The sequence below is a fragment of the Tupaia chinensis genome, unplaced genomic scaffold, assembly GCF_000334495.1.
Source record: "Tupaia chinensis unplaced genomic scaffold, TupChi_1.0 Scaffold138644_1, whole genome shotgun sequence".
NCBI classification, from domain to species: domain Eukaryota; kingdom Metazoa; phylum Chordata; class Mammalia; order Scandentia; family Tupaiidae; genus Tupaia; species Tupaia belangeri.
Window position 1 is genome coordinate 385,546 of NW_006198536.1, and position 23,291 is coordinate 408,836.

Sequence of the window (23,291 nt, forward strand, 5' to 3'; positions counted from 1 at the left end):
CGAGGGGCGGAACCCCCGCAGGGGGCGTGTCCGGGGCGTGGTCCTGAGAGGCGGGGCCTGGGCTCCGGTTCCGCAGAGGCAGCGGCGTGCTTGCGCAGCACGCACGGCCGGGGGTGGGGCTGGCGGCCGGCGGGCGGCTGAGGCTCGGGGCCTGTACCCGCGGACACCATGGCCAAGACTGTGGCCTATTTCTACGACCCCGACGTAGGCAACTTCCACTACGGTGAGTGAACAGGGTTGGGCACGCGGGACTGGGACGCGGAGGTTTCGCGGCAGGGGCAGCAACTCCAGGAGTGAGAGCTGACGACGAACTCTCTTCCCACCCAGGGGCTGGGCACCCGATGAAGCCCCATCGGCTGGCATTGACCCATAGCCTAGTGCTGCACTACGGTCTCTATAAGAAGATGATTGTGAGTCCCGCTGCCTCTGCCAGGGCTTGGGGTGGGAGCGAGATGCGACCCTAGGGATAGGTGGGCTGGACTGAATGCACCACCAAGTGCGACCTGCCCCTAGAGTAGGGGCAGCTGGATAGAAGGCAAGGAGCACCCCTGACATATAGGCTGCTCTGGGCAGTTTCTGACTTTATGGGAATTACTTTTTCACCTCAAGACTGCCACCCTTTGACCTCAGGCGGACTAGCCATTAGTCTAGGGTTAGGGTGGTGTGGGACTGGTTTAAAATTAAAGGTGTGTTCTTCCTCTACATTTTAGGGTGCGGACAGTGCTGTGATCTCTGGGATTGGGGTGTAGGGTTGCTGGATCACTGTATCTGAGTGTGAGGTTTACCCTGTGTTCCCATTCCTTCTTTGCCATCTCTCTTTGCCTTCAAGAAGCAATAGCTCCAGGGACTGGCAGCCCTGTGTGAGAGCGCTGGAGATGCCCTGAGTCTGCTTGATCTCTACTCAGTCCTCTAGCTCCCAGACATACATACATAGGCTCTCTGTCCCTGGCATGGAAATTAAGCTGTGATATGGGATTAAAACAGTGAAGTCCAGCCCTTGTGCTTTGCAAGGAGAATTAGTGCATGAGTGAATGTTCATTCGAAGGCACAGACAAGTGGATTGGCCATAGATAAGACCTTTGCAGGAAAATGTGAATTTATTGTATGTACCTGTGTGCATTTTTGGGGAAAAGAGGGCTCTTCGTTCTCAGTTTTCAAAGAAGTGTGTAAACTTCTCCTCCCCATGTATAAGGTTTTTAAAATCTTAGATTTTTGGGGTCAGCAGGTGGTGTGGTGATTAGACTCCCACATGGCTGACCTGGTTTGAGTCCCAGACCTGGCAGCTTGAAAATCACACTGGGCATATGTGCATGCATGCCCAAAATTCTAGGAGGAGAAGGGATTGTAGTATGGTCATCCCCCAGAGGGGTGATTTCTCACTCCTTCTCACTGTCTCTCTCTCTCTCTCTGTCTCTGGTGAGCACATGTGCCCTATGGCAAAAACCATAAAAGCAACCTTGGATTTTAATGACAAAGTTGTCATATATCCCATATACTTAACTCCAGAATGAAAAACCCAGAAGAGAATGGGCATAATCAGAGCCCAGGGGAAGGGTGCCCAGGTATAGTGGTGTGCACTGTTAAGATGCCATGCCCTTGGGGCCAGCAGATGGCGTGATAGCTAAAGGCGCTGGATTCCCACATGACCGACTGCAGTTCAAGTCCTGTACCTGGTGGCTTGCGGTTTTTCCTTTCCCTTTCTCTCTCTCTCTGGTCAAATTAAAAAAATAATAATTACAAATGGGATTAAATAAATAAATAATTCTTTGGGGAGGGGGGAGATGACATGCTCCATAAGCTGGTGCCACATGAGAAATCAGGTGTTTTTTTTGTTTGTTTGTTTGTTTTAATAGATTTTTGCTATAGGGCGCATGCTTTCAGCAGAGAGACGGAGACACAGAAAGCAAGAAATTACCCCCCAGGGGGATAGCCATGACAAAATCCCTTCTCCATTCTTCTCTCAGGATTTTGGGCATGCACGCACATGTGCCTGGCATGTGTTTAAGCTGCTGGGTCCAGGACTTGAACCACAGGATTACAGCCGTGGTTGTGGGAGTCCAGCAACAAAACCATTATGCTATCTGCTGGTCCCAGGATGCCTAGGTTTTATTCCTGGTCCAACATAAAGGATGGTCATGGTGACATGTACTTTGTAATCCCAGCACTTTGGGAGGCTGAGGTAGAAGAGTGGCAAACTAGAGACTGCCCTGGGCAACATAGTGAGACCGTCTGAAAAAGAGCCTGCACCTCTGGTCTCAGCTGGGGGGCTTAGGCAGGAGGATCACAACATGACAAGACCCTGTCTTTAAAAAACAACCACCGCCAGAGAAGGAGAAGTGTATGGAAAGGACCAGGAATAGCAGCTCCAGGGAGCAGGGCGGGTGGACCCAGGATCAAAATTGAGAAGGCAGGAGAGTCTAGGCTGAAGGTGGGAGAAGTATCTTCAGGGGACTTGGTCATAATAATCCACCTGGCCAATTGGAGCCTCTTTTCTTCACTGACCTTTGTCTCAAAGGATAACAAGGACTGGAGTTTGGGAATTCCTTTTGACAAACTCCGCGGTTAGGTTCAGTGTGAGTGGTCTCATTCTCATGCCTGGATTCATCGTGTGTCTCCATCTTGAGGTCTTCAAGCCATATCAAGCCTCCCAGCATGACATGTGCCGCTTCCACTCGGAGGACTACATTGACTTCCTGCAGAGAGTCAGCCCCACCAATATGCAGGGCTTCACCAAGAGCCTTAATGCCTTCAACGTGGGCGACGACTGGTGAGCGGGGCCTGGGACTTTTGATGTCAAGTGCTTTGATGCCAGGCCCTTCAGTGAGGTCCTGTGGCAGCAGTGGGGAGAGATGAAGGTGTGGGAGGGCTACTTCTCAATGAATCATCTTTCACTTACTTGTTTAATTATAAATGTTTATTGCAGGCCAGCAGGTGGCGTGGTGGTTAAAGTGCTGAATCTCACATGATTGACTCCTTAGTTTGAGTTCTGGAGCTGGTGGCACATGTAATGTGTACTCAATATGGAGTAGAAGGGATCATGGCATGGCCATCCCGCCTGGAGGATGACTTCTCACTTTTCCTCTCTCTGACTTTCTCTGGCAATAGCACAGACTCTATAGCAAAAATCTTAAAATATATATGTATGTATATATCTATTGGTCATTTGCTCTAGACCAGGCCCTGTGTTAAGTACTGGGAGTGGGGAGGTGCAGTGGTGAACGACAACAAATTTTAGTTTTGTGGTTAAGTCCTATGAAGGAGAGGTATGTGACAGACCATGAGAGTGTAAAATGGGCAGAATTATCTAGCTTAGGGGTGGTTGGTCTGTGAAATCTTCTAGAGGAATTAATGAAGACTGGACTGAGATCTGAAAACACTGGAAATAATTAGATGAAAGGTTGTAGGTGGGGTAGAGGGGAGGACAGTGAGGAGATGGAGGGTGAGAGGAGGAATATAGTGGGCATTGGGGCAACGTGTGCTAAGGGGTTCTGGTAGCATAGAATACGACTTGAGGAACAGAAGGAAGGCTAGATGCAGAATATGAAGAGGGTGACCTGATCCATGGCTAAAGACATATGAATTCCCAAGAATTCGTATTAGAATTCCCTAGAGCAGAGGGACGTCATCCAAGTGTTTTAAGCAGCAAGGGGAGAAGTTAGCAGTTCAGGTGTGCGATGAGCCCGTATCCACATAGAAGATTCAAGGTTAAGCCCTGAAGGGAAGGGAGTAGACAACAAAAATCAACCACCATCTTTGCTTATACTGCCATGTACATCTGTGAAAAAATAATAACCATAGCAGCTACCATTTACTCAATTCTATTTGTTTTTTTTTTTAAAAAGAATTATTTGATTTATTTATTTTAATTTGATCAGAGAGAGAGAGAGAAGTGAGAATGCAAGCCGCCAGGTCTGGAACTCAAACTGCGGTCTGCCATATGGGAGTCCAGTGCTCTTAACCACCATGCCACCTGCCGGCCCCATCAATTCTATTTGTTTTTATTTTTAAACTTTTTATTAAGAAGAATTTCAAACATTTTTGGAAGTATAGTAATAAAGCAAATACCCATAAGTACATGTATCTCCCAGCCTAAGCACTTCTTAGCAAATGACCAGTCTTAGTCCTTTGTATCCCCTTGTATTAGATTATATTATTTATTATTATTATTATTATTTTTAGTTTTTGCTATAGGGTATGTGCACATACTAAAGAGAGACAGAGAGAGAGGGAAAGTGAAAAATCACTTCCCTAGGGGAATGGCCACACCACAATTCCTTCTTCTCTGTTCTCCTCTTGGTACCTTAGACATGTATGCATACATACCCAGCATGATTTTCAAGCCACTGGGTCCAGGAATCAAACCACAGTTTGCTATGTGGGAGTCCAGCGCCTTAACCACTATGCCAACTCCTCGCCCCTATTTTCTTTCTTTTATGACAGAGAGAGAGAATGAGACAAGTATACTCAGCAGGGTCTCATGCCATGATCCCCCCTACCTCCCAGGCTTCCAACTATCCAGGAGTACAGGCATATACACATGCACCTGTCCAGCATGTTCAGGTCAGCCAGGAACTGAACTTTGACCTTCTGTATGGCTGCCAGCTTTGTAGAGCCTGGTGCTACCTCTGTGCCACTGCAGCTGTGCCTTAGATTATTTTTAAAGCAAATCTCAAATGTCATCCTTTTATTTGAAGTTATTTTATTATATTTGAAGTTATTTTACTATGTATCTCTATATGGTAGATTTTTAAAAACTATAGTATCATTGTCACACCTAAAGAGTTAATAGTATTCCTTACCATTCTCAATATGTAATCAGTACTCAAATTTTCCCATTTGTCTCATGGTTTTATTGTTTTGTAGTTGATTTAAATCAGTATCTAAACAAGATCCACACATTACTATATATATTTTTTAGAGATTTCTGCTATAGGGCATGTGTGTTTGCCAGAGAGACAGAGATAGAAAGCGAAAAAAACCACCCCCCAAGGGGGATGACCATGCCACAGTCCCTTCTTTAGTCTCTTCTCTGGATTTTGGGCATGCATGCATATGTGTTTGGTGTGAGTTTGAAGCCCCTGGTCCAGTTTCACACTGTAGTTGACCGTGTGGGAGTCCAGCGATGTGACCATTATGCCATTTGCTGGTCCCCACACGTTGCATTTGATTCATATGTCCCTTAAGACTTTTAATCTGTAGCTTTTCCTCTCCCCCTCTAATTCCTTTCTTTTTTTTTCTAAATATTTTTTTATTTCACTTTATTTATTTATTTTAATTTTATCAGAGAGGATTGGGAGTTGGGGCGGGGGGGAGAAGTGCAAAAGCAAGCTGCCAGGTCCGGGACTCAAACCACAGTAGACCATGTGGGAGTCCAGCACCCTTAACCACCATGCCACCTGCCAGATCCTATAATTTCCTTTTTAATTATTATTTTAAAAATTATTTATTTAACTCTATTTATTATTGTTATTTTTTAATTTGACCAGGAAGAGAAAGAGGGAGATAAAGAGGAAAAGTGAGAAAGCAAGCCTCTAGGTCCAGGACTTGAACCATGGTTGACCATATGGGAGTCCTATACCTTAACCACCAGCCACCTGCCAACCCCTCTAATTCATTTCTTGAAGAAACCAGGTTGTTGATCCTGTAGCTGTCCTCTGATAGCTACCATTTATTGAGTGCCTACTCTGCTAGCTGTTACGCTAGAAATTGCTGGTATATCCACTTAATTCTCATACCAACCCTGAGACCTAATAGTTTATTTCTTTATGCCATACTTAAATAAACAGATTTGGGGAGAATTAGGCAACCTAGCCTGAGTCACGTAACAGGTCAGTGGAAATGGCAAGACTCAGATCCAGAGTCCAGGTTTTTAATCTGTTTCCCTGAAAGATCCTCCTGACAGAAGCAGCTGGGGCGGCATGACAGAGGCCAACTTCCTATGGCATCAATCACCTTCCAACTTTATCCCCACTCATAGGTGCACAGGATGCCTTCCTGGAATGCCCTTGGTTTTCCTTTCAACCTCATCAAGGCCTTTCCAGCCTTCACACCACCTCCATGGCACCTTTCCTGACCATGCCCGCCCACAGAGCTCTGTCCTACACATGCTGTGCTGCTCATTTGATGCTCAGTCACATGCTGTCTTGGGAGGTTTCTTGTTTCTTTGTTATTGTTCCTGCTGCTGTTTCTGAGTTCACTTTCTAGGTCTGGGAATGCACAGTCAGCCCTTAGGCCACAGCTGGAGCCTTGGAGATGTTCTTTGTGCATTTAAGAAACGCTACCTCGGGTCTGATTGTGCTGCGTCAGTCACCCTGTCCAACTTAAGCTACAGTTGTTTTTATCCGTGTTTCAGATGAGCATCAGAGATTTTTCTTTTTTTTTTTTTTTAAATAATTCTTTAGTTTTGCTTATTGCCATTATTATTATTTTAAATTCACTAGATAGAGATGGGGTAAGAGGGAGTGAAAAAGCAATCCTCCAGGTCTGACACTTGAACCGTAGTTGGCCATGTGGAAGTTTAGCGCCTCAACCACCATGCCACCTGCTGCCCCCCTTTTTTTTCTTTTAATAATTTCTGATTACTTTCAAAGTTATCTACCATGAATAGCCAGATTATACTCTAAGACTTGTAATGGAAAAACAAAGCAATTCTTCCCACCCCTAAATCCCTGTTCCCGCTGACAGCCACTTTCTCTTATCTATTTCTTCTTGTATTTATTTTTTGAATTTCAAAATTAAAATACTAATCTATTACTATTACTCATCATTGTTACTAATTTGTAATACCTGGGTAATATCCACTATGTGCTAGGTACTATCCTGAATGCTTTATGGCCATGGACTCATTTAATCTCAACAACCCCTGTGAAGTTGAGTCTGTTAATTTCTCTTCTTTACAGATGAGGTCACTCAGGCACAGAGAGGTTAAACAGCTCGCTCAACCTCACAATCATTAGTTACCTGTTAATAAGCCAGCATTTGTACGTAGGTAGTCTGGCCCCAGATTCTGGGCTTATAACTATTCTACTGTATTGTCAATTTTAGACATCATCTGTGGGATGGTAGCATTTAGTCTTCTCATACCATCATCCTGGCTTCTCCCCTCCTAGCTTCACAATATATAGCTATATTACAATTTTTAAGTAATCAGTATTCTATGTTTGCGTTATTAAAACCCTGAAAAGTTCAGTGATTATCAAACTAAATAGTATACTGTAATTTAATTAATTTTCTTGTATAACTTTTTGTTTTCTGGAGTTGTAATTGCATTTTTTTTTTTCATTTGCTTAGTTTTCTAGGTATCAATCACTAATTCTTCCCAAGCCCTTTGAAAAACTATAAAATTCCCTACAAGTCTGTTTTTCACCTGGTCACATATATCAGTGGCAGTATTTCCTTGGAGACTTAAGCTAGGGATTTTTTTTTCTTTAAAGAATTATTTATTTAATTTTATTTATTCATTAATTTTATTTATTTATTTTAATTTGATCAGAAAGACACAGAGAGAGAGTGAAAGAGGGAAAGTGAGAAAGCAAGCCACCAGATCTGAGACGCGAACCGTGGTTGGCCATGTGGGAATCCAGCGCCCTTATCCACCACGCCACTTGCCGGCCCCAAGCTAGGGATTTTTTAAAGCCTTTTCTTTTTTTTAAAGTTAGGTTTATGAGGCTATAATTTTTTTAAATTTACATTTAATCACTGTATATCTTTGCAGTGTATAGTATGGTTTTTCTTAGCATGAATACAGTGCATATTAGTCAGATCAAAGACATTACCATATACAGATAACTTTTTGTTTCTGTATCTATTAAATATTTTGTTTTTCTCCCTGATCTCCTCCTTCTCACCCCCTATTTCCTACCCGCTTCTGTACTGTCTCTAGTATCTATAGTTGGCTTCCCTGCTGTTAAATTTTCCTTTCTTTCAGTTTTGCTATAGAATACAGACACACGTGGGGACATAAAATGTATGAGGCTATAATTGGCATGCAGTAAAATTCACCTTTTTTTTTTTTTTAACGTGTAACAGTTCTGAAAGTTTGGGTATGATGTATCAAGGTATAGGATATTTCCACTTGTCCCAAAAGATCCCTCATATCCTTTTGCAATCAATCCCTTCTTTCTACCTTAGCTCCAGGCGACTACTGATTTAATGTCTGTCCTTACATTTTGCCTTTTCTAAAGTGTTAACATAAATGGAGTCATACAGCATATGGCCTTTTGTGTCTGGCTTCAAGCTTCTCCTTTTAATAAAGAATAAGGACGTTAATCATTACAGCTATGGGGCTGGCGGGTAGCGAGGTGAAGGGACTGTACTCCCCTGTGGTTTTAATCCTAGTCATGGAGGCTTGCTTTCTCACTTTATCTCTCTCTCTCTCTCTTTCTCTCTCTGGTCAAATTGAAAAACAATAAAAATTAAGGGGGCAGCAGGTGGCATGGTGGTTAAGGTGCTGGACCCCCCCACATGACTGACCATGATTTGAGTCCTGGACCTGGTGACTTGCTTTCTCACTTTATCTCTCTCTCTCTGGTCAAATTAAAATAAATGAGTGAATAAATAAAATTGAATAAATAATTCTTTAAAAAATAATAACTAATAAAATTAAATCAATTTTTAAAAGTAATAATTATAGCTAACATTTATTAAATGCTTACCAGGGGCCATACACTGGGCTTTCTTTTTTTGTTTTCTTAAAGAATTGTTTAACTTTATTTATTTATTCATTTATTTTCATTTGACCAGAGAGAGAAACACAGAGAGAAAGAGAGAGGGAAAGTAGGAAGGCAAGCCACCAGGTCCAGGACTTGAGCTGTGGTTGGCCATGTGGGAGTGTCCAGTGCCCCAACCCCATGCCACCTACTGGCCCACACTGAGCTTTCTATAGAGTGTCTCATTACTGTTTCATGTATATAAGAATACAGTTCTCTCTTGAAAATGTGTAACTATAGGGCCAGCAGGTGGCATGGAGGTTAAAGTAGCTGGATCCTACATGGCCTACTGTACAGTTTGAGTCCTGGACTCAGCAGCTTGAAAAGCATGTCAGGCGTGTATGTGCATGCCTAAGATCCTGGGAGGAGAGTGGAGGAGAAGGGATTGCATTATGACCATCCCTCAGGAGGGTGATTTCTCACTTTTCTTCTCTCTCTCTCTGTGACTCTCTCCAGTAAGTGCACATGCACTGTAGCAAAAATACTGGGGAAAAATAAATGTGTGACTATATGGCTGGACCCATAGCATAGTGGATAAAGGAGTTGTATCTTCGGGCCAGTAGGTGGTACTGAAGGCACTGAACTCCCACATGGCTGACCACGGTTCAAGTCCTTGGCCTGGCGGCTTGCTTTCTCACTTTCTATCTCTCTCTCCCCACCTCTCTGCTAAGCATATGTGCCCTGTATCAAATTAAAATAATAATGATAATGATAAATAAAAAACAAATAATTATTTCAAAATAAATAAAGGAACTGGGTCTCATATAACCAACCTTGGTTTGAATCCTGGCTCTTGCATATTGAAAAACATGTCAGACACGTATGCATGTATGCCCCAAATCCCGACAGGAGGGAGAAAAAGAAGGTGTTGTGCAGGACCATGCCCAGATTGGTGCTTTGCCTTTCCCTCTCCTTCTTTCTCTCTTTCTCTGCCTCTGTCTTGGTAAGCATATGTACCCTCTGGCAATTAAAATGTTTTTAAATGCACTCTTATAAAGATTAGTATTATTATTTAATGAATTATTTTATCTAACTTTATTTATTTATTTAAATTTAACCAGAGAGGAGCAGAGTGAGAGAGAGAGGGAAACCAAGAAAGCAAGCCACCAGATCCGGGCCTTGAACTGCAGTTGGCCATGTGGGAGTCTAGCGCCCTTAACCACCATGCCACCTGCCGACCCCCTATAAAGAATATTATTGAACATTATGTTAAAATGTGATAACACATAGTTGTTTTCTTTTTCTTAGATTTGCTATGGAGCACATGCTTGTTGGAGAGAGAGAGAGTGAGAGTGGGGTGGGGGGCAGTGAGAAAGCATCCCCGAGGGCACTGCCATGCTGCAATCTCATCTCCTTTATTCTCCTCTTAGCATTTTGGGCACATGCACAGGCACCTGGTGTGTTTTCAAGCCACAGGTCCAGGACTTGAACCATGAAGTCGGCTATATTAGATCCAGCCACCTGAACCACTGGTCCCTAGAAGACTCTTTTAAGAAAAACAGCTCTTGTTTTTCTCTCAACTTATTTCCTTTATTTGTGTATACTCAAGTGCCTAGAAGCTGCTTGCTTCTCTCCCCAGCTAGAGTACAACTCTCTGACAGAGTGAAATGCTGGTTTTTTTTTTTTTTTTTTTTTTTTTAAGGGGTTTTTCCCCAAACCACAAGAGGGATAAAGGTTATATCAGCCCAGACCAGCAGATGGCATAATGGTTATGTCACTGGACTCCCACAGAGCCAACTGCGGTTTGAGTCCCAGACCTGGCGCCTTGAAACTCATGCCAGGCACATGTGCATGCGTGCCCAAAATCCTGAGGGGAGAATGGAGAAGGGATTGCGGTATAGTCACTCCCCCTGGCGGGTGATTTTTTCGCTTTTGGTCTCTCTGTCTCTTTGTCTTTATAGTGAGGGCATGCACCCTATAGCAAAAATCTCTCTCTCTCTGAAAAAAAGAGGTTTTCAGTAACTGCTACACCATTTGCTGGTCCCATTAAATGCTGCTTTAATTCCTATTCAGTACCTTTGACAGGGCTTGGTACATGATTTGCTCCAAAATATTTGTTGAATAAATTTGCAGATAGCTCAGGTGTGTCGGAGGGGGAGCGTGTTTTAGGAGACTAGAGAGTGGAGGAGTTTGGGGTGGGGTGGGAGGTGCAAGAAGGGGCTGGACAGAGGCAGGGGGGTTCCAACTTGCTCCTCTTCCCTGCAGCCCAGTGTTTCCGGGGCTCTTTGAATTTTGCTCCCGTTACACAGGTGCATCTCTGCAAGGAGCTACTCAGCTGAACAACAAGGTATTGTAGCCGGGAGTGCTGTTTTCCTTTCCCTGTGGGTCCCTGGACTGTCTTAACCCTGACCCTGGACTCTCAGCTTGGGGATGGGTGGGTGGAGGACTGTGAGTTGGATGTTTGTCTTTCAGATCTGTGATATTGCCATTAACTGGGCTGGTGGTCTGCACCACGCCAAGAAGTTTGAGGTGAGTGAGGTGGTAGGGGAGACAATAGCCAGCCTAGGGGAGGGGGACAGAATGACCGGGGATAGCAGTTAGGTGGTGGAATTGTTCCTCTCTTTATAAGATCACTGTCTCGCCGTAGGCCTCCGGCTTCTGCTACGTCAATGACATTGTGATCGGCATCCTGGAGCTGCTCAAGTGAGTGGCCGGGAGGAGATGAGGGCACTTGCTGAGACTCTTGGATAAGGAGGTCCCTCAGACTGCCCAGGCCCTGCCCTCCCTGCCCCACTAGCCCTGTGTTTTGTTCCAGCCACCTCCCCCCTGCTCTGCCCTGCCTGCTCACATTTCAGCCCTCTCTGCACACCCCCCTCCTGTCCCTGCATGTCCAGCCTGGAGCCCCAGGGTTGCCCTGAGGGAACTGGTGGTATTAGGTTTCAGGCGACTTGGACAGAAGCAGGCTTTTTGTGAGTCAGACCCCCTGTTTGGTAGGAGTTGGTTGAGGTGCTGACCTGTCACTCAGAGCCTGGCTTTGCCCTCATCCCAGGTACCACCCGCGGGTGCTCTACATTGATATCGACATCCACCATGGTGACGGAGTTCAGGAAGCCTTCTACCTCACTGACCGGGTCATGACAGTGTCCTTCCACAAATACGGAAATTATTTCTTCCCTGGCACAGGTATGAGAATAGGATTATTTATTGTCTCCCCCGCCACACACCCTAGTTCTTCACTGCGACCTTCTCAGCCTTCAGATCTCAGCCAGATGTCCCCTCCTCAGAGGAGCCTTTCTGACAACCCGTTATAGGAATCACCTCCTTTCCCATGGCTCTGTCACATTGTCCTGCTCGTTCCTTTTAGAGCACTTGCTTTATAAAACCACAATAAATTTGTATTTATTGTGTTTTTTTTTTATTTTGTTTTATTTACTGTCCGCCCTCAAGCATGTAAGTGTGGTGGGATTTCATTCATTTCATTACAAAAAAATGCCTGCTGAGGGGCCAGCAGGTGGTATGGTAGTTAAGGGCGTGGGACTCTTGCATGGTCAACTGGAGTTCGAGTCCTGGACCTGGTGACTTGCTTTCTCACTTTCCCTCTCCCTCTCCCTCTCTCTCTCTGTTCCTCTCTGGTCAAATTTAAATAAATAAATAAAGTTAAATATAATAATTCTTTAAAAAAAAAAAAAAGAAAGAAATGCCTGCTGATTGATGGCAAGCTGCAAGAGACTCCATGGCTTTAGGAAGCCTGAGGGAGAGGTACACAGACAGAGTGAGAGGCCCTCAGTGTGTGGGTTGGCGTCGAAGCAGCTGGCATGCGTAGCTCCCACCAGCCACTTCCCCATAGGTGACATGTACGAAGTCGGAGCAGAGAGTGGCCGCTACTATTGTCTCAATGTGCCCCTGCGTGATGGCATCGATGACCAGAGTAAGTACTGAAGCCACATGCTCGCTGTGCTCTTCTCTCTTCTTCAGTTAGCCTCTTGTGCCTGGTATTATCTGCTGTTGCACCAGGTGTCCTTAGGACGAATGGCCTTCAGAGGGATGATGGGCTCCGGAAATTGTATATAACATATTGGGTGTATGTGCATTTTTCAGAAAAAGGGGGCCATTGGTTTTCATCAGTTACAGTGATCTGAGACCCCTGCCCAGACTTCAGAACCAATAGTTTGGTTCTTTCGGTTGTCCCTTTCCTGGGCTACATGCTCTCTCAACCCCCTTTTTCCTTTTGTTCCCTGTCTCCCCATCCCCTTGGGGTGCCAGGTGCCTATATTTGGCCCTCTCCCAGGTTACAAGCACCTTTTCCAGCCCGTTATCAACCAGGTGGTGGACTTCTACCAGCCCACGTGCATTGTGCTCCAGGTAATGCTGTCAGCGCCACCTCAGGGGGCTCTACCTGTGCCCAAGGAGAGAGAGCGGGGAAGAGGAGTTTCCCTAGGTTGGTGGGGAGAGGGGAGTGAGGGATAGCTGTGAGGTTCTGACCAGTTCCTCACCGCTGCTGCCTGGGGTTTGCTTTTGCAGTGTGGAGCTGACTCCCTGGGCTGTGATCGATTGGGCTGCTTCAACCTGAGCATCCGAGGTCATGGGTGAGACTTGTTCTCCTTCCTCACCTGCAGGTTTTCAAGTGGCCTCAGGCCTCAGTATGTGGAGTGGGAGTAGCTGGGGAATAGATTTACTTCTTCTTGGGGATCAAAAATACCCTCAAATCGGACTTGAATGAGAAATGTCACCTTGAATGGGTTTACTAGATGTCATTCATTCACAGTACATTGTTATTAAACACCTGTTATGTTCGAGGCATTGTACCAGGTGATGGGGATATAATGGGAAAATTCCCATGGAGTTTACAGTTTAGCATAGAAAACAGACAAAATAAGTGAGCAAGTGAGATTGTTGTAAACCCTATGGGGGAAAACAACAACAACAACAACAACAAACTGAGACACAAGTTAGTAGTGGGGGCCTACTGTAGATAGCATGATTTGGAAAGGGTTTTCTGAGGAGGTGATATTTGAGCTGAGACCTGAGGGCTCAGGAGGAGAGAGCCACAAAAGGAGCAGAGAGAAGTCTGTCTCAAACAGTGAGACAGGTCCATGAACTATTGAGTCAGGGCAGAGCTGATGTAGTGGAGGAGGTGAAATAGAACTGGTGAGGCCAGAACACAGGGAGCAAGCTGGAGGTAGGTTGAGGTGAAGTCTAAGAAGCTGGCCATGTTGAGGTTGTGTGGAGCCTGTGCCCGAGTGAGGAGATTGAATTTGATTCCGAAGTTGATGGGACACCTTTAAAGGATCTTACACAGGAAAGTAACATGAGCCAACTTGGTTTTTTTTTTGTTTTTAGGTTTTTGCCATAGGGCATGTGTGCTCGCAGGAGAAAGACCAGGAGAGACAGTGAGAGGGAAAGTGAGAAATCACCCCCCAGAGGGAAGGCCACACCACAATCCCTTCTCCTTCATTCTCTCGAGGTTCTGGGCATGCAACACAGTTTGGGCATGTAGCACATACCCAAGCCACTGGGTCCAGGACTTGAACTGCTATTGTCCATGTGGAATCCAGTGCCCTAACACCATGTCACCTGATGGCCCTGTCAACTTGTGTCTTAAAGTGGCTTGTTCTGGCTGCTGAATGGAGAAAGGTTTGGGGTAGGGTAAGCGAGACAGAAGTAGTAGTGGGGAGACCAGTTAGGAAGCCATTTGTGCTATGGGCCAGATCTCCCCCTCCTATTTTTTAATTGCCAGAGGGCACTTGTGCTTGCCACAGCGAGAGACAGGCTGAAAGCACCCCCCAATAGAACGTGGCCATGCAGCAATCCCCCTTCCTCCAATTCCTCCTCTCCATCAGGATTTTGGGTGCTTAGGCCTGCCCAACCTGTTTTTCAAGCCCATGGAACCAAGATTCAAACTACCCTGGAGAAAGCCATGTGTGATGACCTAGGCAGGAGATGTGATGTCTGGACCAAAGTAGAAGAGGTGATAGAAGTGGATGGTTTGAGTTATAATTGAAGGCTAGACCCAACAAAACTTGTTGGTTGGTACATTGATAAGAGTAGTTGATTGACAGGGTGTTAGAGAGGGTACTGAGCAGCATAGAGGCTAGAGTGTGCTTTGTGAAGGGACTTCAAAAGTTAACGGACAAATGGAATTAAAGTACAAGATTATTTTGATGCAAAAAATTGAAATCTACACATAATTTTTACAATATGTCTTTTCCATGAACTTTTTTGAACACCTCCCATATTGTAAATTTTTTTTTTATTGAGCCATGGCATGTATAGAAGAAAGTACACAGATATTAAGGATGTCACTCATAAAATTTGCCCCCCAGATCAAGATAGAGGATATTTATAGTTCCTTTGTGCCCCTTTCCAGACAGACAGTATCTAGAGGCATATACTTTGGCTTTTGATAAGTTGCTCCATTCATTCTTCCGGTTCCTTTTAACAGGGAATGTGTTGAATATGTCAAGAGCTTCAATATCCCTCTCCTGGTGCTGGGTGGTGGTGGCTATACTGTCCGAAATGTTGCCCGCTGCTGGTGAGCATCCTCCCGATTGTCTCTCTCCTGTGGTACATGTGAGCTAGGGCTCCCTGAGATAACAGCCTGGCGGGCCGTGCAGCCCACTTGTTTAGCCTGCCCCCTCTGCTGGTTGGTTTCAGGACATATGAGACATCGCTGCTGGTAGAAGAGGCCATTAGTGAGGAGCTTCCCTATAGTGGTAAGGACCACTCTGATACCCCCACAGCAGGATGGCCTTTCTTACCAGATCCCACAAGGACTTGGTTTGAAGGCAGATGGGAAGTTTTTATACTCTCAGGGTGCTGCAGACTAAACCCCTGGGCTCAGAGCAGGGAAAAGATTGGGTAGCTATTGTGGAGGGGATCCAGATGGAAAAGAAAGAGACTGGGAAATCTTGAGACACGCCTGTCTTGGTCTGAGCCATCCTTTCTCCTAATCTCCTCTCTCCTACAAGAATACTTCGAGTACTTTGCACCAGACTTCACGCTTCATCCAGACGTCAGTACCCGCATCGAGAATCAGAACTCACGCCAGGTCAGCAGCTTGGAGAAGCTTATATGAGGGTGGGAGAGCCCAGGAAAGGTGCAGGATGTGGGAAGTAGAAACCAAAGAGGTTTCTGAATTCTAAGCCATCATGTTTACTTGAACCTGGGAACCACCCTAGGGGTTGTGGGGAGAGGAAGTTAGCAACCGGGGGACCTGAAGTAGAAATACCACCACGATTAAAACCAGGACAGTAGAGGTGGAAAACAGCTAGAAGGGGGAAGCCCTGAGAATCACTGGGAGCGGCTCATTCTCTGTTCCTTACCTCCAACCAGTATCTGGACCAGATCCGCCAGACAATCTTTGAAAACCTGAAGATGCTGAACCATGCGCCTAGCGTCCAAATTCATGATGTGCCTGCCGACCTCCTGACCTATGACAGGACTGACGAGGCTGATGCAGAGGAGAGGGGTCCTGAGGAGAACTACAGCAGGTCTGGGGGAAGGGGCTTAGGAGCAGGGGGTTCTAGCAGGCTTATTGGGAAGGCTTAGAAAGGAAAAAGTAAATTAGAAGGCATGAACTTAATTGTCCCTGGCTTACCTCCTTTTATAATCTGCTACTAGTCCTCCGCTCTATTTTTGCCCTTTTCGGTGACGAAGGAACACCTTTATTCTAAAAAATTTAGACGTCATCAAATATGGTAAATTTGCATTCACACAGTCTCAGGCCCATTTCACAGAAGTAATCACTGTTAATAGTTTGTATCTTTCAGACAAACTTTTTTTTTTTTTTTAAGAGGTTTTTGCTTTAGGGCACATGCACTTCTGGAGAGAGAGAGAGAGAAGGAGCGAGAGAAAGAGACAGTGAGAGGGAAAGTGAGAAATTACCCCCAAGGGGGAATGGCCATGCTGCAATCCCTTCTCCTCCATTCTGCTCCCGGGATCTTGGGCATGCATGCATACGCACCTGGCATGATTTTGAAGCCACTAGATCCGGGATTCAAACCATGGTTGGCCATGTGGAAGTCCAGAGATGTAACCACAAAGCCATCTGCTGATCCCAGACATACCCTTTTCTATAAGTTAAAATTACACTGTTTTACATGTGCATATAAGTGAATACACACTCCTAGTGTGTTGTTTGTGTGTGTTTTTGTGTGTGTGTGAGTGTGTTACTATAATATAAGTAAGCTCATTCTGTACATGTTGCTCCACTACTTACAGCTGGTTCTTTTTTTTTTCATAAGACAGTATATCTTTCTCTGTCGATGTGTATAGATCTGCTTCAGTATTTTATCAGCTGTGTAATAGTCCATTGCGTGGACTTAGCACACTTTACTCAGTTACCACTGATGGACATGTACCTTATTTCCCAGATTTTGCTACTGCAGTCATAACGCGGCAATGAACCTTTTACATATACATCTTTTCATACTGGTGTAAGATCCCCAGAATTGTTGCTGTTAGCTTGTAGGCTGAGTGCGCTAACATTTTTTATATCTTCTGCCAAATTGCTTTCCAAAAAGTCTGTCGCAGTTTACATTCTTGCCAGCGTTTTACTCAGTCCCTCCAGGTCTCAGGCTGGACAGGCCATCGCCCATCTACTGCACTGCACTCTAAGGCATTTCTTTGCTGTTAATTTTTTCAGGTGTGATGATTATATTATGGTTTCTTTTCTTTTCTTTCTTTCTTTTTTTTTTTTTTAGTTTTTGTCTTTCTGGGACACATACTAAAATATTTATAGATGGTGGAATGAATTAGAGAAAAAAAGAATTTTTTTCAAATCTCAAAATTAGCATCTCTTGAAAAATGAAAAAAGCAACAAAACCCAGAAACGCTGAAAAAGTACAAGTTTCCCTGCGTGACTGAGGAATAACCTCCGTGGACACTTGCAGAACACTCGATCCTACTCTCATGCGGTGTTAGAGGTTTGAGCTGCCTCTGCTGTTTCTGCCGCCGTCTGATACGCTTCTCAGACCCTGGCAGAATGCACTTCTCTGTCCTAGAATTCAGGTCTCTACGTCTCTCCTCTAGACCTGGGCTCTACTGCTCTGACCCTGGGGACCTCTCCAACTCCCCTCCTCCATGGATTTCCCCTCATTCTATCTCCTAGGTAAGGCAGTATCTGAACATCTGGCTTCAGGGCTTCCTTTATTTATTTATTTATTTTTTAATTTGCTGAGAGCACATGCATTCTCTGTAGAGAGAGAGAAAGTGAAAAAGCACCTCCCCGCCCCCTGCATGCATGCCACAATCCCTTCTCCTCCGATCTCCTTTTGGGATTTAGGGCACACATGCACACAACACATGCCCGCCATGTTTTTCAGTCTGAACTCTAACCACTGGATCTGTGACTCAAACCACACGGTAGGCCGTTTGTGATCCAGTCACTTTAACCATTATGCCACCAGCTAGACCAGGGCTTCCTTTCTGACCCGTTATCTCCTCCACTTCTCCAGGTCTCTAAAGCTTGACTTCTGGAAACTTATTTTTGGTATCTGGTTTGTTTTGGCAAGACCTGTTTTTTGTTTTGCTTTAGAGAATTGTTTATTTAATTTTATATATTTTCATTTTCACTTTTTAATTTGCCACAGGGCACATATGCTCACCAGAAAGAGAGGAAAAAAAAAAAAAAGAGAGAGGGAAATAAATAATATTTATTATTATTATTTATCTTTTAATTTGATCAGAGGGAGAAAGAGAGGAAGTGAGCCATCAGGTCCAGGACTCAAACTATAGTTGGCCACATGCTGTCTTAACTACCATGCCACATGCTGGCCCCATGCTAGCCTTTTCTCTTTTTTTGGAGAGAAAAAAAAGAAAAGTGACAAAGCAAGCCACCAAGTCCAGGATTCGAACCAGACAGCCATGTGGGAATCCAATGCCTTCACCACCACATCACCCACTGACCCCAGGCAAGACCTGTTTTCAGGTTTGTCCTTTTGTCCCAGTTTGGCTTTTTCATTTACAGTTCCAGGCTGGCATCTGGGCCTAGTTTCCACATTATACCACTGCTTTTTCAACAGGCAGCAGAAGCCTCAGGCCTCTTTTCTAAGCCCTGCTTCACCGTCAGAACACCCACAGAGTTCCTGTTCTTTGATGCCTATAGCTCCAGCTCCTATGTGATTTGCAAAGGAGTAATTACAAGTTACCACTTTTTGTGGGTTTGTTAAGCACCAGATGAATATGAATATCAATATCACGTACTTTCAGGCTGTAGTTCTGTTGCCATCAGACAATCCCAATGGCTCTTACCCTCAATTACCAGGGGAGGAATCTAAGACTCAGAGATGGTAAGTGACTTTCCTTAGGTTACACAGCTGAATTCTAAGTCTGAGCTCCAGATGGGAGTCTCTTACTCTGTACTTTAACCCTTGTATACGTAGAGGTGATTAACCCTTGTATACGTAGAGGTGATTTTAAGACATTGTTTACCAAGATGGTAGAGCATTTCTTGGTTTAGTTCCTTAGCTTCTGCCCGATGGCTTTCTCAGTTGTTTCTCTCCTAAAAAATAGGTTTTCAAAAAAAAGGGAGAAAACAAAAACTGAGTCCCTAGTAGACCCTGTGTTTTTGCATCCCTTCTCTCCCTACAGGTGTTTTTTGTTTGTTTGTTTGTTTGTTTTTAAGATTTTTGGTATAGAGCACATGCGCTTGCTGGAGAGACAGACAGAAAGTGAGAACTCATCCCCCAGGGGGATGACCATGCTGCAATCCCTTCTCCTCCATTTTCCTCTCCTCTTGGGACTTAGGCATGCATGCACACGAACCAGGCTTGAGTTTTAAGCCGCTGGGCCCGGGACTCAAACTACATGGCAGTCCAGTGACATAACCATTACACTTTCTGCTGCTGGTCCCTCTCTAAAGGTTTATAACATCATGTCATTCTTCTGCCTAAAATTCTCCCTTTCTTTTTACACAGAAGAAAATCCAAATTTCTGACCATGCTAGCCTTTTCTTTGTTTTTTTTTTTAAAGATTTATTTATTATTATTATTTATCTTTTAATTTGACCAGAGGGAGAAAGAGAGAGAGAAAGTGAGAAAGTGAGCCATCAGGTTCAGGACTCAAACCATAGTTGGCCACATGGGAGTCCAGCATCTTAACTACCATGCCACATGCTGGCCCCATGCTAGCCTTTTCTTTTTTTTGGGAGAGGTTTTTGCTATAGGGTGCGTGTTCTCTCCTGAAAGACAGAGACAGACAGAGAGATAGAAAGTGAGAACTCATCCCCTGGGGGGATGGCCACGCTGCAATCCCTTCTCCTCCATTCTCCTCTGGGGATCTTGGGCACGCACGCACACGCGCCTGGCGTGAGTTTAAACCACTGGGTCCGGGACTCGCACTGCGGTCGGCTACATGGGAGTCCAGTGACATAGCCATTACACTAACTTCTGGTCCCCCCATGCTAGGCTTTTCTAACAACTCTCCATGCACCCTGTTCCCAACCCCCCGTCCTCCTGGACTGCATCAGTCTTTTTGGGTTTTTTTTGGAGAGGTTTTCGCTATAGGGCACGTGCACTCGCCAGACAGACAGAGAGAGACATAGAGACAGAAAGCGAGAAATCACCCCCCAGAGGGATGGTCACGCCGCAATCCCTTCTCTTCCATTCTCCTCCATTCTCCTCTCGGGATCTTGGGCACACATTCACACGCGCCCGGCGTGAGTTTTAAGCCACCGGGTCTGGGATGTGAACCGTGGTCGACTACGTGGGAGTCCAGTGACATAGCCATTACACTAACTGCTGGTTCCCTGCATCAGTCTTTTTCCAACTCATAATGCCTGTACTTGCTTTTCTTGCAGCTTAGAATGTCTTCCTGAGATCTTTGCCTGGTCAGCTCCTTTTCAGACTTCAGATCTTACATTCTTAGAACAATCCTGCCTGAAATTTCACACATTTCTTCCTATAGCACTCAGTTGTGTCACTTTGTTTTCATTCATTCATAGCATACTTCGCCATTGGAAATTATCGTATTTGTTTACTTTGTTGGTTTTTGTTGGTCTCATTTAATAGGTAAACTTTTTGAGAGACCCATCTGGCCTCTTCTCTACTGAATTTCTAAGGCCTATGACAATGCCTAGCACAGAGCAGTCCCTCTATAAACTCATAGTGGATGAATGAACAGCAATCAGTGTCCACCATTAGGAAGAGGGGAGAGGTGTGATTCTGAGAGAGGACCTTAGAAATAGCGCTGTAGAGGGTGGGTGCTGGGAGAAGCCTGGGACTTCGAGAGTGGGATCCTAACATCTCTCCTTTTGCTTTGCAGGCCTGAGGCACCCAATGAATTCTATGATGGAGACCACGACAATGACAAAGAGAGTGATGTGGAGATTTAAAAGCGGCATGGGATGCTTTGTCGCATGGAATTCCTTTTCACATCTTGGTTAAGTGGAAGGGAAAAGATGTGGCTTCCCCCAACCTTGGACTGATCACCCCCAGTACTGTTTCTAAGTCTGAGGAAGGATTTGAAGGCCACATCTGGTTCTAGAACCATCCAGCCCCTTTTCTTTTCTCTTCCAAGGCCTGACAGTGGTACCAGTTAGGGGTGAGGTGGGAACAAGGATAGCTGTCTATTGGACATTATGGACAGTGGACCCCAGAGGCCAACCCCGAGCCCCTCTGGCCCCTCATTCCTTCCTTGCTTCTCTCTAACCCAGAACATTTTAGGGATGAAGAGGTAGACAGCCTCAGTTGCCTCTTATTTCCTTTTCTCTTGAGTTCTACTATTATGGGCCTTGCTTCCAGAACAGGTGAAGAGTGAGGTTTAACCTTAGATACCTTAACCCCAGATGACGGGTGGTGTGGTTTCAAGTGGGGGGAGAAGGCACAAATGTCTTGTTCTAACTTTTGGCTTTATGTCCATTTTACCACTTTTTATCCAATAAACCATGTTGGTATTTTTTGTACCTTTTGCCTCTCTGAAAATATTAATTCATGCTAGCTAGCTATGTATGAAGGGAGAAAAAAATGGGGTGATCATACATGTAATAAAAACAATAGTTATACATTAATTCACCGCTTGTCTTTTTAGGCCCTCCCTATGTGTTTATTCTATATGGATTATCTTATATACAAGAAGGTCTTTAAAAAGTTAACAGAAGGGGCCAGCAGGTGGCATGGTAGTTAAGGTGCTGGACTCCCACATGGCCAACCATGGTTGAAGTCCTGGGCCTGGAAGCTTGCTTTCTTTCTTTCCGTCTCTCTCTCTCTCCCCCTCTTTCTCTCTCTGGTCAAATTAAATAATGATAATAATAAATAAAATTAAATAATCTTAAAAAGTTAGCAGAAATAAGGTATTATAAAAAAGTTATGCATGGATTTCAAAAAATATTTTTTGCACCAAAATAAACTCATACTTCCTGTTTTTCCGTAAACTTTTTGAAGATAACTTGTGTAGAAGGTAATAGAGCATTTTGGTTAAGAGGTAGACAAACCTATGCAGATTGTTAGTTTAAGAAAGGGAGAAGAGGACTTCCGGGTTTTCTGCTTTGTTTTGAATTTGCTAATGGGCACGTGAAAGATGATTCAGTCTATACTGAGAAAGCCTACTGCATGCAGGGTGACGTTCACACAAGAGCTAGACGTGTTTGTGAAGATGGATGAAATTGCTGAGGGAGAAAATCCTGCTAGAAGAACAAAGGACAGAACTCTTGGAGCATACCCATGGGTTTCAGTCATGTGTGGTTGATGAAGGTGGAGAATCCTGGCTAAATGGGTTTGGCAGAAATTTTGTATCAATTATATCTTTGAACATTTAATTCCCAAGTCCAAATTTCCTATTTGTAAAAATGGTGAGACTAGCTAAATCTATTACGTGGGATTGTGAGGACTGCGTGAGAAAATGCAGGTAGAATGCTTTGCATGTGTGTGTCATAGAGCAAGGAGTGGTGAGTGGTAACTGTGATTACTGTTTAGGCACATGGTCCAGATTAGAAACAACTAGAAAGTAGCTGACCTAGAATCAAAACCAGGCGACTTAGGCAATCTCAGAGCTAGTCTGGTTCAGAGTCGCACTTGCCCTGGACTAAACTCTTCTTGGCACATAGCTTTCAATACATAGTAGCTGTCACTTTTTTTTCTTTATGCCAGATGAGTATTGCACATGTAAAAACTGAGTTATCCAGTAAAGCCTGGCACTACATTTTCTGCCAAGATAATGGTCTTTTTCATGTGATAACTTGTTTCAGAAAATAATATCCTGGATCTGGGCTGTGAGAAGGTCCAGGCTTTGCAGCCACGTGGGCGCTGCGTGGGAGCGGAAAGTGCGCGGCTCCAGACGCCAGGGGGCGTTGCTCTCCACTGCGGCCGCGGAGAGCTGCACCGCCCACTCGCCACCCCCCCACGTGGGTCTGAATGGTTAGGCCCGCCGGGCAGGTAGCGCGCTTCCGCGGTTTCCCTCAACCCCCCTTCCTTCGCCCATTGGTAGGGGCTGCGGGTCCGGGCGGAAGTGGGGCAGGCGGGCGGGAGCGAGGCGTCGCCGTTGTATATTCATGAGGCGCGCGCAGCCGGCATGCTAATGAGGCGGGGCGCGGCGGCAGGCTTTGGAGCTGCTAGGCGGCAGTAGCGGCGGCGAGCGCGGAGCTGCCGGGCGGGAGCAGCGTAGGCGCGGGGTCACCGGCCAGCGCGAACCAGGACATGGGGCCGCCCG

The 23,291-nt window shown here is 45.1% G+C and overlaps 1 protein-coding gene across 1 annotated transcript; it reads left to right on the forward strand.

Annotated features, from left to right (window-relative positions):
* Nucleotides 1-81: 81 nt before the first annotated feature.
* On the forward strand, nucleotides 82-21,550 carry HDAC3 (histone deacetylase 3). Its single transcript, XM_006161491.3, has 15 exons — nucleotides 82-223; nucleotides 328-410; nucleotides 2,625-2,767; nucleotides 10,914-10,995; nucleotides 11,121-11,177; nucleotides 11,296-11,351; nucleotides 11,698-11,831; nucleotides 12,496-12,576; nucleotides 12,937-13,010; nucleotides 13,170-13,234; nucleotides 15,091-15,180; nucleotides 15,303-15,361; nucleotides 15,617-15,696; nucleotides 15,981-16,138; nucleotides 20,910-21,550. The coding sequence occupies exons 1-15, from the start codon at nucleotides 169-171 to the stop codon at nucleotides 20,977-20,979; spliced, it is 1,287 nt and encodes a 428-aa protein (XP_006161553.1). The 5' UTR covers nucleotides 82-168; the 3' UTR covers nucleotides 20,980-21,550.
* Nucleotides 21,551-23,291: the final 1,741 nt, after the last annotated feature.

Excerpts from the sequence above, each read along its gene's own strand:
- HDAC3 (XM_006161491.3), top strand. The coding sequence starts at position 169 with ATGGCCAAGACTGTGGCCTATTTCTACGACCCCGACGTAGGCAACTTC. Across the intron at positions 11,832-12,495 it reads TTATTTCTTCCCTGGCACAG|GTGACATGTACGAAGTCGGA; the intron begins GTATGAGAATAG and ends ACTTCCCCATAG. Across the intron at positions 13,235-15,090 it reads CTGAGCATCCGAGGTCATGG|GGAATGTGTTGAATATGTCA; the intron begins GTGAGACTTGTT and ends TCCTTTTAACAG.